This window comes from Equus quagga, chromosome 1 (assembly GCF_021613505.1).
Source record: "Equus quagga isolate Etosha38 chromosome 1, UCLA_HA_Equagga_1.0, whole genome shotgun sequence".
Lineage (NCBI taxonomy): Eukaryota > Metazoa > Chordata > Mammalia > Perissodactyla > Equidae > Equus > Equus quagga.
In genome coordinates this window covers 146,596,851-146,611,119 of record NC_060267.1, presented here as the reverse complement: position 1 = coordinate 146,611,119, position 14,269 = coordinate 146,596,851, and the positions used below count along the sequence as shown (strand labels likewise).

The window sequence follows — 14,269 nt, the reverse complement described above, 5'->3', positions numbered from 1 at the left end:
CCCTTGGGAACCCGCTGGGGGCGGGGAAAGGAGGCGGCTGAAAGCATTACTTGGGGCTGATCAGCTTTTCCATCAACATGACATCATTCGACATGGCATGGACACAAGCTGCCAGAAAGAAAACCTGAAGATGTGAAATGTGCTGTTGGAGCAGGCCCTAATCAGAACCAGCACCCTCCCCGGGTCCCGGCTGGCTGGGCTGGCTTGCATTACAGGCGGCCCTTGGCAGCTCGGCCAACCTGAGGCGCCCACCCTCCCTTGGGGCGGGGCTGCTGAACCAAGCGAGCTGATTGGCTGCTTCTCCGGCATCTCCTCCACTTCTTAGGGGCTCCTTTTCAGACGCCCTTGAGGTGGGTGCTGTTTAAAACTCCCACTGGAGCTCAGGGCTTCAGAGTGGTCTGCGCTTCTTGCCACTGGGGCGGTTACGAGACCCTCCTCACTCAGCCACGTTTCCCATCATTAAGTCACCTGGCGGCTTTCTTCTAGAAGAGTTTGATACGGAGCTGACTTCTTTTTGTGTAACTTAAAATGTCAAAGTAAATTTTCAATCAAGGAGAAGCACTAAGTAGTCAGTTCTAAAGATGAAATGCTTTCAAAATGATTGCGCTTGGCGAATTGGATAATTTGGTCTGTCTGTGATTGTATGTATACGTTAGCATTTTAGAAAAATCGGATAGGTGAACGTGTTGGCATGGCCACGCTCAGTCCCTCAGGTCCTCAGCTCAGTTTCTAGTAACTGGGAGCTGTTTCCCCCCTCCCGTGATTGCAAGAGGAATATATTGGGTCAACACTTCTGCAGTGAGATGGGGCTTTGGAGGACTAAAGTGGGTGTTTGTGAAGTACCCAGCATAGTGCTTGGCACACACTGAGGGTTAAATTCATTCCCTTTTCTGGACTTTCCCCATCTTAATTTAGATTCTCTTAGAAGTAGAGCCTCTATTAAGGATTTGGGTGCATGTTGCTGATTCAGGGGTTGTTCCTAGGAAGCGCCGGTAGGAAAGAGAGACAGTGAGACAGGAAGGGAAGGCAGCTGCGTTTGTCAGGGATCACCAGAGAAACAGAAGCAATAGGGGGTGTGTATATTGATATTGCAGCTCTCAGGCAGCCTGGGAGCAGCATTCCTTCTTTTTGGGGTGGACCTCGGTCTTTTAAAGCCTTCAGCTGGTTAGATGAAGCCTGCCCACATTATGGAGGATAATCAGGTGTATTCAAAGTCTACTGATTCAAATGATATCTCGTCTGAAAAATACCTTCACAGTGACATCCAGATTGGTGTTTGACCAAACATCTGGGTACTGTGGCCCAGTCAAGTTGACACGTAAACCATCACGGCAGCCAGATAGAGACTGTGTTATTGAGCAAGTTACCACTGTGGGAAGCTGGAGCTGAATCCTTCTGAGGAACCCTGGGAGTCGGTGTAGAACACACTTCACAGTTACCCCCCACTAAGGGACAGTGGGCTGTGGTCACGCTTTACTGAGGGCTGCTCTGGGGACTTCTCTGGCACTCCAGGCCTGCCATGCCCATGGGCAGAAGCACAGAGAAAGCCCTTGGGAATTAGAGTGCAGGTGCTGGCAGTTGCAAGTTGGGCTGGACAGCTGAGAAATGGTGAAAACCAAGAGAACATGGGTCGGGCACTGATGCTGTCTTCTCTGTCTTCCTGTGTTCGTTTCCAGCCAGGCTTTCTCTGGGCTTGGCTAACTCATTCTGATGAGATGATTCAAGCCCACTGTGCTCTCCATGATCACCATTCCCAAGGGAGGGTAGCCGTAGCTCTCGCCTGGGAGGAAGGCCAGGTTGGGAGCCACAGAGGAGACCCCGCTCAGCAGCTGCCGCCACCACACTGATTTACCCAACCAAGGCCTTCTGGCTCGTCTTCCAGCAGTGCCCATCTCTAGCGCCGATCTTGCAAAACGGAACTTGGAAACTCACTTCATTGATACTTATCCTTTCTTACTGTTTGGCTGTTGTTCAGGGAAACTGTGATCAGTAGAAAGTAAATTTGCCAGAGTTCAGTTCTGTATCTCTGCACTTGTTTGGTTCTGCTATCTGTACATTCAAAAAAAATGTGAGTTGTTTGTCAGATAATGTGAAAAATACACCACAAACCAGTGTAGTAGGAATAGCCTGACAGTGGAGATCAGGAGAGTTCTAGATTCGGCTCTGTGAATGGCTCTCTGGCCTGGAGCAAGTCTTATTGTCTTTTGGGGCCTCACTTCCTCATCTGAAAAATAAGGGTTTGGAACTAAATGATCCCAAGGATTGCCTTAAAGCTTTGACGTTCTATGAGTCTACCCCATTTCCTGCCTCTGTCGCCAAGGAAGTTGGTGTGGCACTCTTGTATAGGCTCCTGGTGTTTTCTCTGTTGAAGTACTTTCCCACATGCATTCTTTTCTTAATGTTGCATGGGATGAGCCAGGTCTTGGGTCCGTCCTGGTGCTCCAGGCTTGCCTTGGAAATCAGCTGTTTGCTGAAATCAACAAGTCAGGACAGACTCACCCTTGCTGACCAGGAATCCAGCTTGGCATGGCAAGATCCCTGAGATGGCAGAGGCCCAGGAAAACCATTAAATGCATCAAAACTATGCCCTGTGGCAGCTGCAGGATGCCTGTCCAGGTCACTTTCCTCTTTCCTTGTTCATACCTCCCCTGGTGGCTGATGCCTTTGATGTTATTAAAAGCCAGAGCCATCCCTACCTCCTGGCTTCACGTACTTAAATGCTGCCAGGCGCGAGGCTGCATTTTATTGATTCAAGAGGCCAGCTTCTAGGAGGCTGGCGTGTGGAGACAGGCCAGGGGCTGGGTCATCTGCTTTCCCATTGCTGAGCAGTCTCATCTGATCATTTTAGGGACAGGCAGTTCCTTTTCTATCACTTTAAAAATGTCATATTCCCTTGAACCCACAAAGCACCTAAAAAATAAAAAGTGTGTGGAGGAGCTGACCTATGAAACAGGATTCTTTTGTACAGAAAGCAGTGAAATAGATCTCTTGAACTAAAGCCATGTTCACCTGATGAAACACGTAGTCGTATATTTACTAACAGACCCTGTAATAATGGAGGCGAAACCTTCTGGGTTCATCCAGTGTGCGTTCTATATTGTGACCATCTTTTGTTTAAAATCCCGGATTGTGTCCCAGTAGATTCTGCCACCTGACATCACACATTGAAGTGTAGGTGATGAGTTTTCAGGAGTGCACCGCAGTGCAGGCCCTGTGTGGTCAGGGTTTTATTGAAATGATAGGTGTTAGGAAATTGTGCAGCCGCCATCCTCAGCTGCCTGGGAATAAAGTCAGTGTCAACCTTTGCCTGAGTTTTTGTGAGTGTGGGTGCTGTGAGAGCAGGGGGTTGCCTGCGCTGTTCATTGACGCAGCGCCGGTATCCCCTGTGCCTGTCAGTGCTCAGTGGACCATGGATGGCGCACAGTCCAATAGATGTTGGGTTGTGCTCTATAACTGCTACATCTGTGAGCTGAGTCAACATCGCTGGGTGATTTCTCCCTTGTGTTGGGCGTATATCTTACTGCTTTGTAGGAGTCAGTACTTATGCAGCCTTGATAATTTGAGCAGCTTTTAGTAATATTCTGTAGGTTCGCCATGGTGTCTGCTTTTCAGGACACTAATAGTGCTGGGTACAGCTAATTGTCGACGTGTATATTGGTAGCTCAGTTGATAACTCCTGAGGTTTAAATCAGGGAGAGCCATGAAGTGTCATGCACAGAATGTCACCAGCAAGGCATGGGGCATCCTGGTTCTCTCTCAATTCTGTGAGTGCCTGGCTGCATGCTTCTCTCTGAGAAGGTGTTGACTTGAGGCTGCAGTCCTCTGTGCATTGGGGGGCTAGGTATGGGAGGAAATGTGCCTGCGGTCCTGTGAGGGGCAGTGGAGGTGGCCTTGTCACTGTGTCTGACATTTTGACCTTATTTATTGGCAGGCTTGAATTATGTTCTGACAGCTGATGTGGCCAAAAAGGAAAAGGGCCAGTTGCCCAGGGTCTACTTTGTGTTGCTGGGAGAGTCTGTGGGTCAGGTCTCAGAGAAGCTGCAGCTGGTCCACATGGAGGAGACGTGTCATCAGTACGTGGCCCACGTGAAGGTCAGTCCTTTTTGTCCTCAAACTTTGATCTCTACAGATGTTCATTTGGAACTAGTGGAAACTGCTTTTATTGTGCATTACATATGCTCTGACTTCCAAAATTTTACTTCCCAAGGAGAACATTCACTTCTTTTTCTTTTGAAGTTGGAGTCTGACAGCCCTTTATTGATCTTACTCTGCTGGTCTCAGCCTCTGAGGGGGTTATGGTGGGGCAGGAAACCACTGACACTGTCTGGCCTTGACTTGTTCTTTTGGGTGGTTTCTTATCCTCTCCCCTCTGTGAGGCTCAGTCAGTCTTCTCTGAGGAGAACCACAGAAGCACATGCTTCTGGGTATGCAGTGATGCTGGATCACACTGTACCTGATGCCTTTCTCTGTGGACCACTACATGTTAGCTTGTAGTCACAGTTAAGGCATTTTAAAATTGGTTGGACTAGATTTTTCTCCCTTGATTACTTTCTATTTATTTTAGGAGTGCATTTTTTGGCCTTTCTCCCCTCTCACTCTAAATAAACTTTCAAATGTTTTTCTCCTCTTGAAATTGTTTGTTAAATACACTTTGCTGCTAATTCAGGAGGCCAGGCTTTGCTTAGCTACAGAGTGGCCCCTATGCAGGCAGGCTCTGGCAGGATGGGGGTCCTGGTAGTGCCCAATGCTGCAGGAATGGCCAGCCACTGACCCAGAGGTAGAGTCAGAGAGCACAGGCGCTGCAAGGACCCACAGGACCCAGGCCATGGTGGGTGAAATGAATGTGAGTTTTGGAGCCACACAGACCTGGTTTATGTCTAGGCCAAATGAGTACTTTTACCTCTCTGTGTCTCAGTTTCTGCATCTCTAAAATGGGCACAGTGATATTTACCTTGAAAGGTGGTCATAAGAATTAAACATTACATGATGAATATACTTAAAGGACCTTGCATGGAGTCGGACACATAGCAGGCACTCAGCATTATTACTATTTGGTTGAGCCATACGTAATTGCCAAAATTCTAACATTCTTGACTTACAAAAATGGCAATTTCATGTAGCTCAACCTACTATTATTAGCTAGTGGCTTTCTGGACAATAGTAAAAATAGTCTACAGATTGGAGATGAGGTGTCATTCTGTTCGTGTGTTGTTAGTGCCAGAGCAGGAGAATAACAGCTGCTTCTAGACTCTTCTGGATTGTACATAGAGAAATGCCCCACACGTCCACGGTACTTGGTCTGGCCCAGAGCTCTTGAGTCCTTGCCCCTGAGATGCTTTTCCATGAGGTTGGGTCACATGTCCTGCCAGGACTCATGCTGGGACCTGCCCAGACCAGCTGCCCTAAGGCCCCGGGTGAAGGCCATTTTTAAAGCAGTTCATGCTGCTGTTAAGCCAACCAGCCACCCGTGCCTCTGGGTCTTAGATTACCTTGGGGGTGTGAGGCTGCCCCAGACAGGCTCACGTCCAAAGTGCCAGGCCTTTAAGGGCCTGTGCTTGGTGTCTCCAGACTTCCTGGAGGCAGGGCTTCTCCGCTTGGGTGTGTTCATACTGGGTCTCTTACAAATGCTTTCCTTCAGGGCTGTTTGTGACTTCTTGCTTTGGCTCAGAGGTTGCTCTTCATGTGTAACTGTCAGGGGTCCAACAGTGCACGGGATATACTTATACTAAAAATTACTTGTTTATCTGAAATTCAGATTTAACTGGGCATCCTGTTGGAAGACTCAGCCTTACCAATATCCTTCCACCACACAGTGGCACCTCTCCATTCCATCAAAACATGGCTGACAAGAAGTGAGACTGAGATGGTGCTCAGAAAAGTGTTTGGAGGCTGAGGCTGGGGCTCAGGAGCACAGAGCAAGCGCAGATCTTTATGTGACTATTTGGGTCATTTTAGGGAAGAGCAAGAGAGCAGGCTTTCAGTGAACTTGAACCTAGAGAAATTTGGATATAGTTATTGCTTGGCTGTTTTCTCCTGCAAGGAGGTAGGGTGGCGGGTTACATCAGAAAGGCACAAGCTCCAAGGCCTTTATGCTTCAAGAGGCAGCGTCCCTGTGAAGCGGTGCTCAAGGGGACTGATAATTTATAGGTACGAGGAAAGTTTTTTTCTGCTGGGTATTGTCTGGACCTTAGCAGGGGACCCTGGTGAATGGCAGAGGGAGCCAGTGAGGGTGAACGCTAGTGAGCCGGCTGGCTGACTGCAGCGTGGCCCAGTTGGCCTCACCTGTGGTTTCTCTGGTTGTGGGAAAACAGCTGCGGAGGCAGCGTCTCTTGTGGGGCCGAGGCAGGGAGCAAGGCTTGGGTGAGGGAGTGGCCGCCTGGCTGCCTCCTGGAGCAGGGCCTGGGGACTGGGAGCTGGTCGTCAGGGCGTGAGAGCACGGCGCAGCCTCTGCAGCAAATGGGGCCTTCTCGGTGGAGCTGGCTGTCGGCTTTATAGACAGCGCAGGAGGATACCTAGCAGCGTTCTGGCTTATCGCACACCATATGGCTAGCAGACAGTGAGGCAGGCACTAGGGGCTGGGTGTGTTTTGTTTAGGCTATCTTTAGGGTTTTTTTTTCTTTAAGCCTATTCCAATCTTTTTTTTTTTTTCCTCTTTTTTTCCCTAGAAGTTTTCATTCCATATATGGTGATCAGTATCTCTATTCTACAGGACTGCTTGGGCTCACACCTGCCTCCCAGGCTAGCTGTGTTGTCCGATGCTTTGTTCCGATCACGGCCCTGGGAGGGCCTCCAGGAGGGTGTAGAATTTTGTGATAAGCCCCATCCTCCTGGGGTGCTAGGTCCATTCTCAATCACCATAGTCAGCAGAGCTGAGACAGTTCCAGCTGCTTCCTTGGCCTCTGCCTCAGAGTCCGCATGCCCCAATTTATCTCCCCTTATCCCCCAAGCCAGCCCAGTTTTGGGGATGGGCCCCCTTCTACCAGTGAAGTGGGCTGGAAAACTCTTGTGGATTTCTGTGGTCACAGGTGAGAGCACACACACCTCCCTTCAGCCTCAAGGCTCTCTACCACTTGGCCTCAGTCTACCTTTCTAGCCTCATCTTCTGCCCCACCTCACATTTTCCCTGGGCTCTTGTCAAGGTGAACTGACCCCTTTTGTCTTGGAACGTGCCTCTCACGCTGCCCTGCCTTGGTTCTTGTGCTCACCTCAGCATCTTCGGCCCTTCAGTCATCAGAGACCAGCTTTTGTCATATCGACGTACAACCACGTACTACCTGCATGTTTTTTGCATTTTGTTTTGTCTTAAACACGCACCTCCTGCAGTATTTTATTTCATATTTTTTCTTTAAACCAGCACACTTTTTGCCTCAAATAAAGTAATTTAAAACAGAAACTTTGTACTCTCCTCTAAGCAGAAAACTGATGATCGCATGCCAAAATAGAAAGTAACCGTAAAAATAAATGCATTGAAGACACAACAATATCCTTGAATTCGAACGGGATTTCCCTGTTTGCCAAGGTCTTTGAAGAAGTGGCCACTCTTCCTGTGTGTGACAAGGGGAAATTAGGGAGGGCTGGGGAGGTAGTAAAGACCTAATGGTACCGAAGTGAACTTTCTCCGTGGCGCGGTGAGGACTGCAGGGGTATTGACTGGGGATAACTTGCCAGATACCCGGGTCCTTTTATAGAGCAATGCCATGTGCCATGGAAAACCATGTCCTGAGCCCCGTCTGGGGAGCCCTGGCCATGCTGTGCTTTCATGGGATGTGCCTCACCCCTCTTGCATGCTGAAGGTCTGTCTGTTCTTCAAGGCTCAGTCAGTCCACAGGTCTTAAATGTCCTTAGGTAGTCACGTCCTTGGCCCTGGGGATGCCACCATCAGCTTCCTGTCTTTCCCATGCTGCCTGGCTTCTGTTTTGGGGATGATAGGCACAAAATATATACTCGTCAAACCAAACCTTGTTAATGACCAATTAGGTCAGCTGGGGTGTGGGATCACAGGGAGCATTTGATCAGGGTGGGGCCTGCTCCCCTCTCTGTGGACCTGAAGCTGGGAAGTGATGGTGTGAGATGATGGCGAAGAGAGTTGGGATGCACGGCTCATGCTGAAGAAAAATACGAGAGTCCTGTCATTGCTGCATTGTTTTCTGGTTTATAAGTGTTGCCCTGGATGGCGACTGTGCTCCATCCGCAAGTCCTGCCCAATACCTTGAGAAAGGTGGCCCTTTGTGAGGTCAGGTGCTCATGTGTGACAGGCAAACAAGTAGCCTTTTCAGGAGCTGGGAAACCAAGGCGAGTTTTGAGTCTACACAGGGACAGTGGAGAAGCCCAGGCGAGGCTGAGTACAGGGTCACTTGCCTCATTCCCAACTATGAGGATCAGTGACACCCTCTAGAGGCCTTAAGAAAAGCTTTGGTGAGCAAAACCATGTGTCGGACACTGTCAAGAGAGCCAACTGTAAGGATTAATGTATAAAGGGAAAAAACCCGCTCCATACCAGACAGGGGAATATACAAGCGCATTGGCTTTTCTGAGTGGCTGCAGGTGTTCATGAGACCGTTCTTCTATGTTGCTGGAGGATTTTTCAAGGAAGCCTGAACCTTAAGTTACTGCAGCTCCTTTGTCACTTGTGGCGACAGATGCTCATCCTGGCAAAGGGCCGGGCATCACCCTTACCACGTCTCCTCAGAGGCCACACCTTGGGCTCTGCCCAGGTCTTCTCATTTGTTCCCATTTTCACATCCAAGAAGATGCCTTCAGACCAAGCTCCAGTCACTGATAAGCTGTGAGTTTGCGCAGTGTTTGGATCCATCAAATGCAGTTTTCAGAGGTGTGAGAGGCTTTTAATTTAAGAAGTAAATAGTTAAGGAAGGGAGATTAATTTGTAGTATATGAGAATTCTGTGTGAGGAAGAGGAGAACAGAAAACAAAGTTTCCTTTTTTATCTAGAAAATAACATGCTAAATCTGTTGGTCATCTTGATAAATAAAAGAAATAACTAAAAAAAAAAAAGGTATAAGTTTTGGGAAAGGGGAATGCAGACCTTAGATGCAGGAAGTTATCTTCAAATTTTGAGGGGGTTGTTAGTATATGCACATAATAGACATTTTTAAAACTACTAAGTGGTATACAAAGAAATGACATCTCTCAGCTACCTGTTTCTCTGCCAAAGGCAGCCATGGTTCCAATTTCTTGTGTGTCTTTCAAGAACTTGTGAATAAATACACAAAGCTGTGTGTGTGCACCCCTTTTGTTTTACACAAATGGCAGCATGCTGTGGCACACGGTCGCGCAGCTTGCTTTTTTCTTTTAAAATGCTCGATGGCATAATGGATAAACAGATATTGGTAAATCCATACAATGGAATACTACTCAGCAATAACAAAGAATGAGCTACTGATATACACAATAACATGGGTGAATCTCAAAAGCATTATGCCAAGTGAAAGAAGCCAGACACGAAAGGCTACTAGCATAATGATTCCATTTATATGGCATTCTGGAAAAGGCCAACTAAAGACACAGAAAGCAGATCAGTGGTTTCCAGGGGCCAGGAATTAGAGGGGGAGAGGGAGGTGGCAATTGCCTACATAGAGGCATGAGGGAACTTTTTGGGGTGATGAACAGATTGTAGATCATGATTGTGGTGATGGTTATATGAGTGAATATGTTTATTAAAGCTCATCAAAGTGTACACTTAAAACTAGTGAATGTTTTATACATAAATTTATTTCAATCAAACCTTTTTTTTTTTTGGTGAGGAAGATTGGCCCTGAGCTCACATTTGTTGCCAGTCTTCCTTTTTTTTTTTTTTGCTTGAGAAAGATTGTTCCTGAGCTAACATCCATGCCAGTCTTCCCCCATTTTGTATGTAGGATGCCGCCACAGCATGGCTTGATCAGTGGTGTGTGGGTCTGTACCTGGGATCTGAACCCGTGAAACCCAGGCCACCGGAGCAGAGCATGCAAACTTCACTACACCACCAGGCTGGCCCCCAAACTTATTTTTTAAATGTATGTTGGAGGCCATTCCATATTGGTACATGTGGTTTCCCTGTACTTTTTTGTGTCTGTATGGTCTTCTGTGGAAAGGCTATCCCTTGATTTATTTAACCTGTGCAGGGGATCGTCCAGATGTCAGCTCCAAGCTGACTTCACCTGGAGTTTGTGTACTAGCAATCTCAGTTTGCTTCTCAAGAAGTGGTTCAGGGTCCCTTTTTGGAAGACCTTCAACATGCCTTGGGAAGGGCGATAGCCCTTAAACACGAATGGAATGTCCCCTCCTGCAGTCAGCTCCTCTTCCCTGACTCAGTCCTGTAGTGTCTTGGTCGAGGGTTTGTTAGGACCCCTGAAGAGGGCAGATGGAGGGGCCCTGGTGGTCCCTGAGGTGGCCTTGGACATGTGTCCTGCAGAGGACCAGTGTCTCAGCTGTGGCACGTCCAAGGAAAACTGGGGAGACTTTTTTTCATTCCTGCAGTCCTTTCATTCCTGCAGAGCCTTTGGTAGGCTCTCTTTGTGGGTGGCACAGGTGGCCTGAATATGTGCTAAAGCCATGCTGGACAGTAGGGCAGAGGAAGAGGGAAGACTGAGATGAGTAGAAAAGATGTGTGGGAAGCCACCATAATCGTCCAGCTCAGCTATAAAGCTGCTTACGCGACCTGCTCTGGTCACATGGATGTCACTAAGTGACTGGGAGTCTTGGCTTTGGAGACCACGCTTGAAGTCAACCCGCTGAGTGTGGGTTGCTTTGAGCTCATCCTCTGGGAGGCCATGTTGTGCATAGCTGGAGAGCAAACTGAGGAGGAACCAAGGATGGAAGTGGTGTGGTGAAGGTTCCACATGGGTGTCGATGTCTTCCTTGAGTGCCACTTGGCCACTGTTTTCTTTTTTGGGTGGAATGAAGGGTTCTTAGTCTTCTGCATTGAGACAGTGCCACAGGAGACATTATGATTATTGAAGGCAGGTGCAGTGATTCTAATCCAGTGGCTTTGCCCACCTCAAATCCTTTTTTGAAATGAGGCTGATATAAATAAACGTAGAGTCATGGCATTGGCATTTTACTGGTTTTATCATAGGCTTATCCCAATTGTTGTGGGTGAAGTTTTCATTCTAAGAGGGAACTTTCTGTTTCTAGTTATCTCCTTGCTCTGGGTTTACCTGTTGATGTCTGTATAACACCAGTATTCTCTGGAAGTCACACAAGATAATGAGTTCTATCTCCCTGATTTTGTCTTTATATTTGAGATGTGATTATAATGGATTACAGAGATTTTCTTTCCTTCTCAAACCTAGAACTTACATATTCATTATAAGAGTGATTCCCTTCAAAGTAGTCATCTTTTAGGAGTTCCTCTTTTGGAATTTCCTCTGGGGTTTATTCACTTTTTTAAAGATTGAGATATACTTGACATATAACATTATATTAGTTTCAGGTGTACAACATAACAATTTGACATATGTGTATATTGCAGAACGATCACCATAATAGTCTAGTCAGCATCCTTCACCACACATAGTTATCAGTTTTTCTTTCTTGTGATGAGAAATTTTAAGATCTACTCTTAGCATCTTTGAAATATACAATACAGTATTATAACTATAGTCACCACACTGTACATTACATCCCAGGACTTATTTATTTTATAACTGGAAGTTGTAACCATTTTTGCCCACCCCCCACTCACCAATCTGTTCTATCTATGAGTTTGTTTTTTTAAGGTTCTGCATATAAGTGAGGTGGTATTTGTCTTTCTCTGTCTGACTTATTTCACTTAGCATAATGCCCTCAAGGTCCATCCATGTTGTCACAAATGACAGGATTTCCTTCTTTTTATGGCTGAATAATATTCCATTGTACATATATACCGATTGTCTTTATCCATTCATCTATCAGTGGACACTTAGGTTGCTTCCATGTCTCAGCTCTTGTAAATAACGCTGCAGTGAATATGGGGGTGCAGATATCTTTTTGGGGTTAGTGTTTTCGTTTTCTTCAGATAAATGCCCAGAAATGGAATTACTGGATCTTATGGTAGTTCTGTTTTTAAATATTTACTTTTAATAGTGGCAAACTTTGGGAGTTAATTTGAATTTTGGAAGCAGCCATATTTCTCTACGATCCTCTCTAATAGGGAAAACATGAGGTGTGATAAATACAGAAATTAGTAGTAAAGAATTTAGTAATTAAATCCCTTTTGAAAGTGATTCTACCTAAGAAGAATTCCCACAATATTTGGAGTAATAATAATGGAAGCAGCAAACACTAATTGAGCATTTATTTAGTATGTGCCAGTCGTTGTTAGTTACTACTTTTAATCTTCATTTTCCCCTCAAACTAACGTGAGAGTTACTATTTTTATCCTCATTTTAAAGTTTAGAAAGACAAGATATAGAGGAGTTAAGGGGCTTGCTCAGTGCTCTACGGCTGACAAGTAGAAGAGGTGGGACTTGAACCCAGCGGGTCTGGTTCCCAAGGCTGGGCTCTTAACCACTACACTGTGACACCTCTCGTAAACATAAGCCACCACTAACTGAGTCCTTGTGTGCCAGGTCCTTTTCTAAGGGCTTTACGTGGATAAAGACAGTAACTTGACCAAGGTTGCAAAACTGGTTAGAAGCTTTACTGGGATAAGCATGTGGCCTCCAGAGGTGGCAACTTTTGATGAATACTTTCTGGAGCAATGGTGTGCTGGTAATGTGTAACAACCAGCTCTCTTGGGGGAAAACCTGATTTACAGCATTTTGCTAGTTCCCCTGGTGTAAATATTCCCACCAAAGCTGATTACACGCTACCAATGGGACATCACTGAATGTGGAGTTAGGAAGACATATGCAGTACCACACTATTGTATAGTATCTCCACCATACATTAGAGAATACAGCAGATCTGAATAACCTCAAGAACATAAATGATAGTGAAGTATAATAAAAGTGATGAGTTTTGAGTATTTATTACCTTTATCTTAATGTAATTTATTTGATTGTAAGTTTATGCGATTTAACTTGAATAATGGCTGTTTTAACCACTGGCTCATAAACTTTCTGAAAATTTAACAGTTGGCTCTTGCAGGCTGGCTGCAGCGAGCTCCACTGGCTGTAACTACTGTATCTGTTGAGTTGATAAGTTGGTCATATTGCTCAAGTCATGCCTTACACACAGATGTTTGATTATCAGAGTCTTTTTTCTTCCTGTTTCCTCTGGCTTTTAAAATTGACAAATCATAGGAAAGTTAATTTGTGGGATCAGTTTAACCTCCGGCCACAGCTTTTATACCTTTATGTTTGGTTCAGAGGCACTCTGTATTTTGACTGAAGTTATTAGACGGTTTAATAGTTTCCATTTAAAATAATGGAAAAGCTTTTATTTAAATTTATTGAGCTCTTCATTCCTCACCCTCTATCCCTTGCATACGTGTTGAGATTCTGTTCAGCAACCCTCTACACACTAAAGAGTGATGAGCTGATTGTTGAGTTTGCTTGGAGGAGAGAAGGGGCCTGGTGAAGGGGAGGGATTACCTCCCATAGGACTGTCTGTGCCCTGGAAACCTCCTTGCTTTTGAGTCTGAGTTTGGTCCAGTCCCAGTTAGTGCAGGTTGGCTGGCTGCTGCTTGAGTCAGTCTTCAGCCCTTTGGTTTTCTTGCTTGGTGACTTGATCAAGTAGAACCTAAGGGCTGGTCTTGCCCTTTCTCACCAATTGCTCTCAGCAGAAACAGCATATCAAGGTGGCCCAAATAATCATTTTCCTCGTCTTCTCTACTCCTTCCTGAGGCAACCATTCCCGGTTGTTGAGAATTCTCAGACCTAATAAGTGAGCCTCACATGGGTCAAGAAACAACAGGCCTGGGAGCCACTCTGTAGAGTAGCTGATCCTTCAGTCTACCCTCAAGGCCACCTCAGCCAGGCCACACAGACTCCAGGTTTGGAGGGAGCTGTAGGTGTCTCTCCTCCCAAGTGGAGCATTTGTGTCTGAGACACATCCAGCTCCATGTGGAAGGGCCCACCGTGGCCTCTGAATGAAGATGGATGAGTCGGGTGGACTCATGCACGATGTTTTCCTGCAAAGGCAGCGGACCAAAGGGCCGGTTTGCTGGCCATCCGGTGTGTCTCTGTGGCTGGCCACAAGAGGCTGGAGGGAGTGGCGCAAGTCCAGACTGATAATGAAAGTCATGTGTTTGGGTGGGAACTGCAAGAAGGGGAAGCAGGGGGATGAGAGCTCCCTCTCGTGCTGTGCCTCACGTTAAGATAGGATGTAGATAAAAACATCCGTCACA

At 46.4% G+C, this 14,269-nt stretch overlaps 1 protein-coding gene across 1 annotated transcript in view; it reads left to right on the top strand.

Moving 5' to 3' along the window:
• Window positions 1-14,269, top strand: part of ITGA9 (integrin subunit alpha 9) — a 330,548-nt gene that overhangs the window by 85,129 nt on the left and 231,150 nt on the right. The window contains exon 15 of the mRNA XM_046668517.1: window positions 3,932-4,092. Coding sequence (XP_046524473.1) covers window positions 3,932-4,092 — 161 coding nt within the window. The remainder of the gene's footprint in view (window positions 1-3,931; window positions 4,093-14,269) is intronic.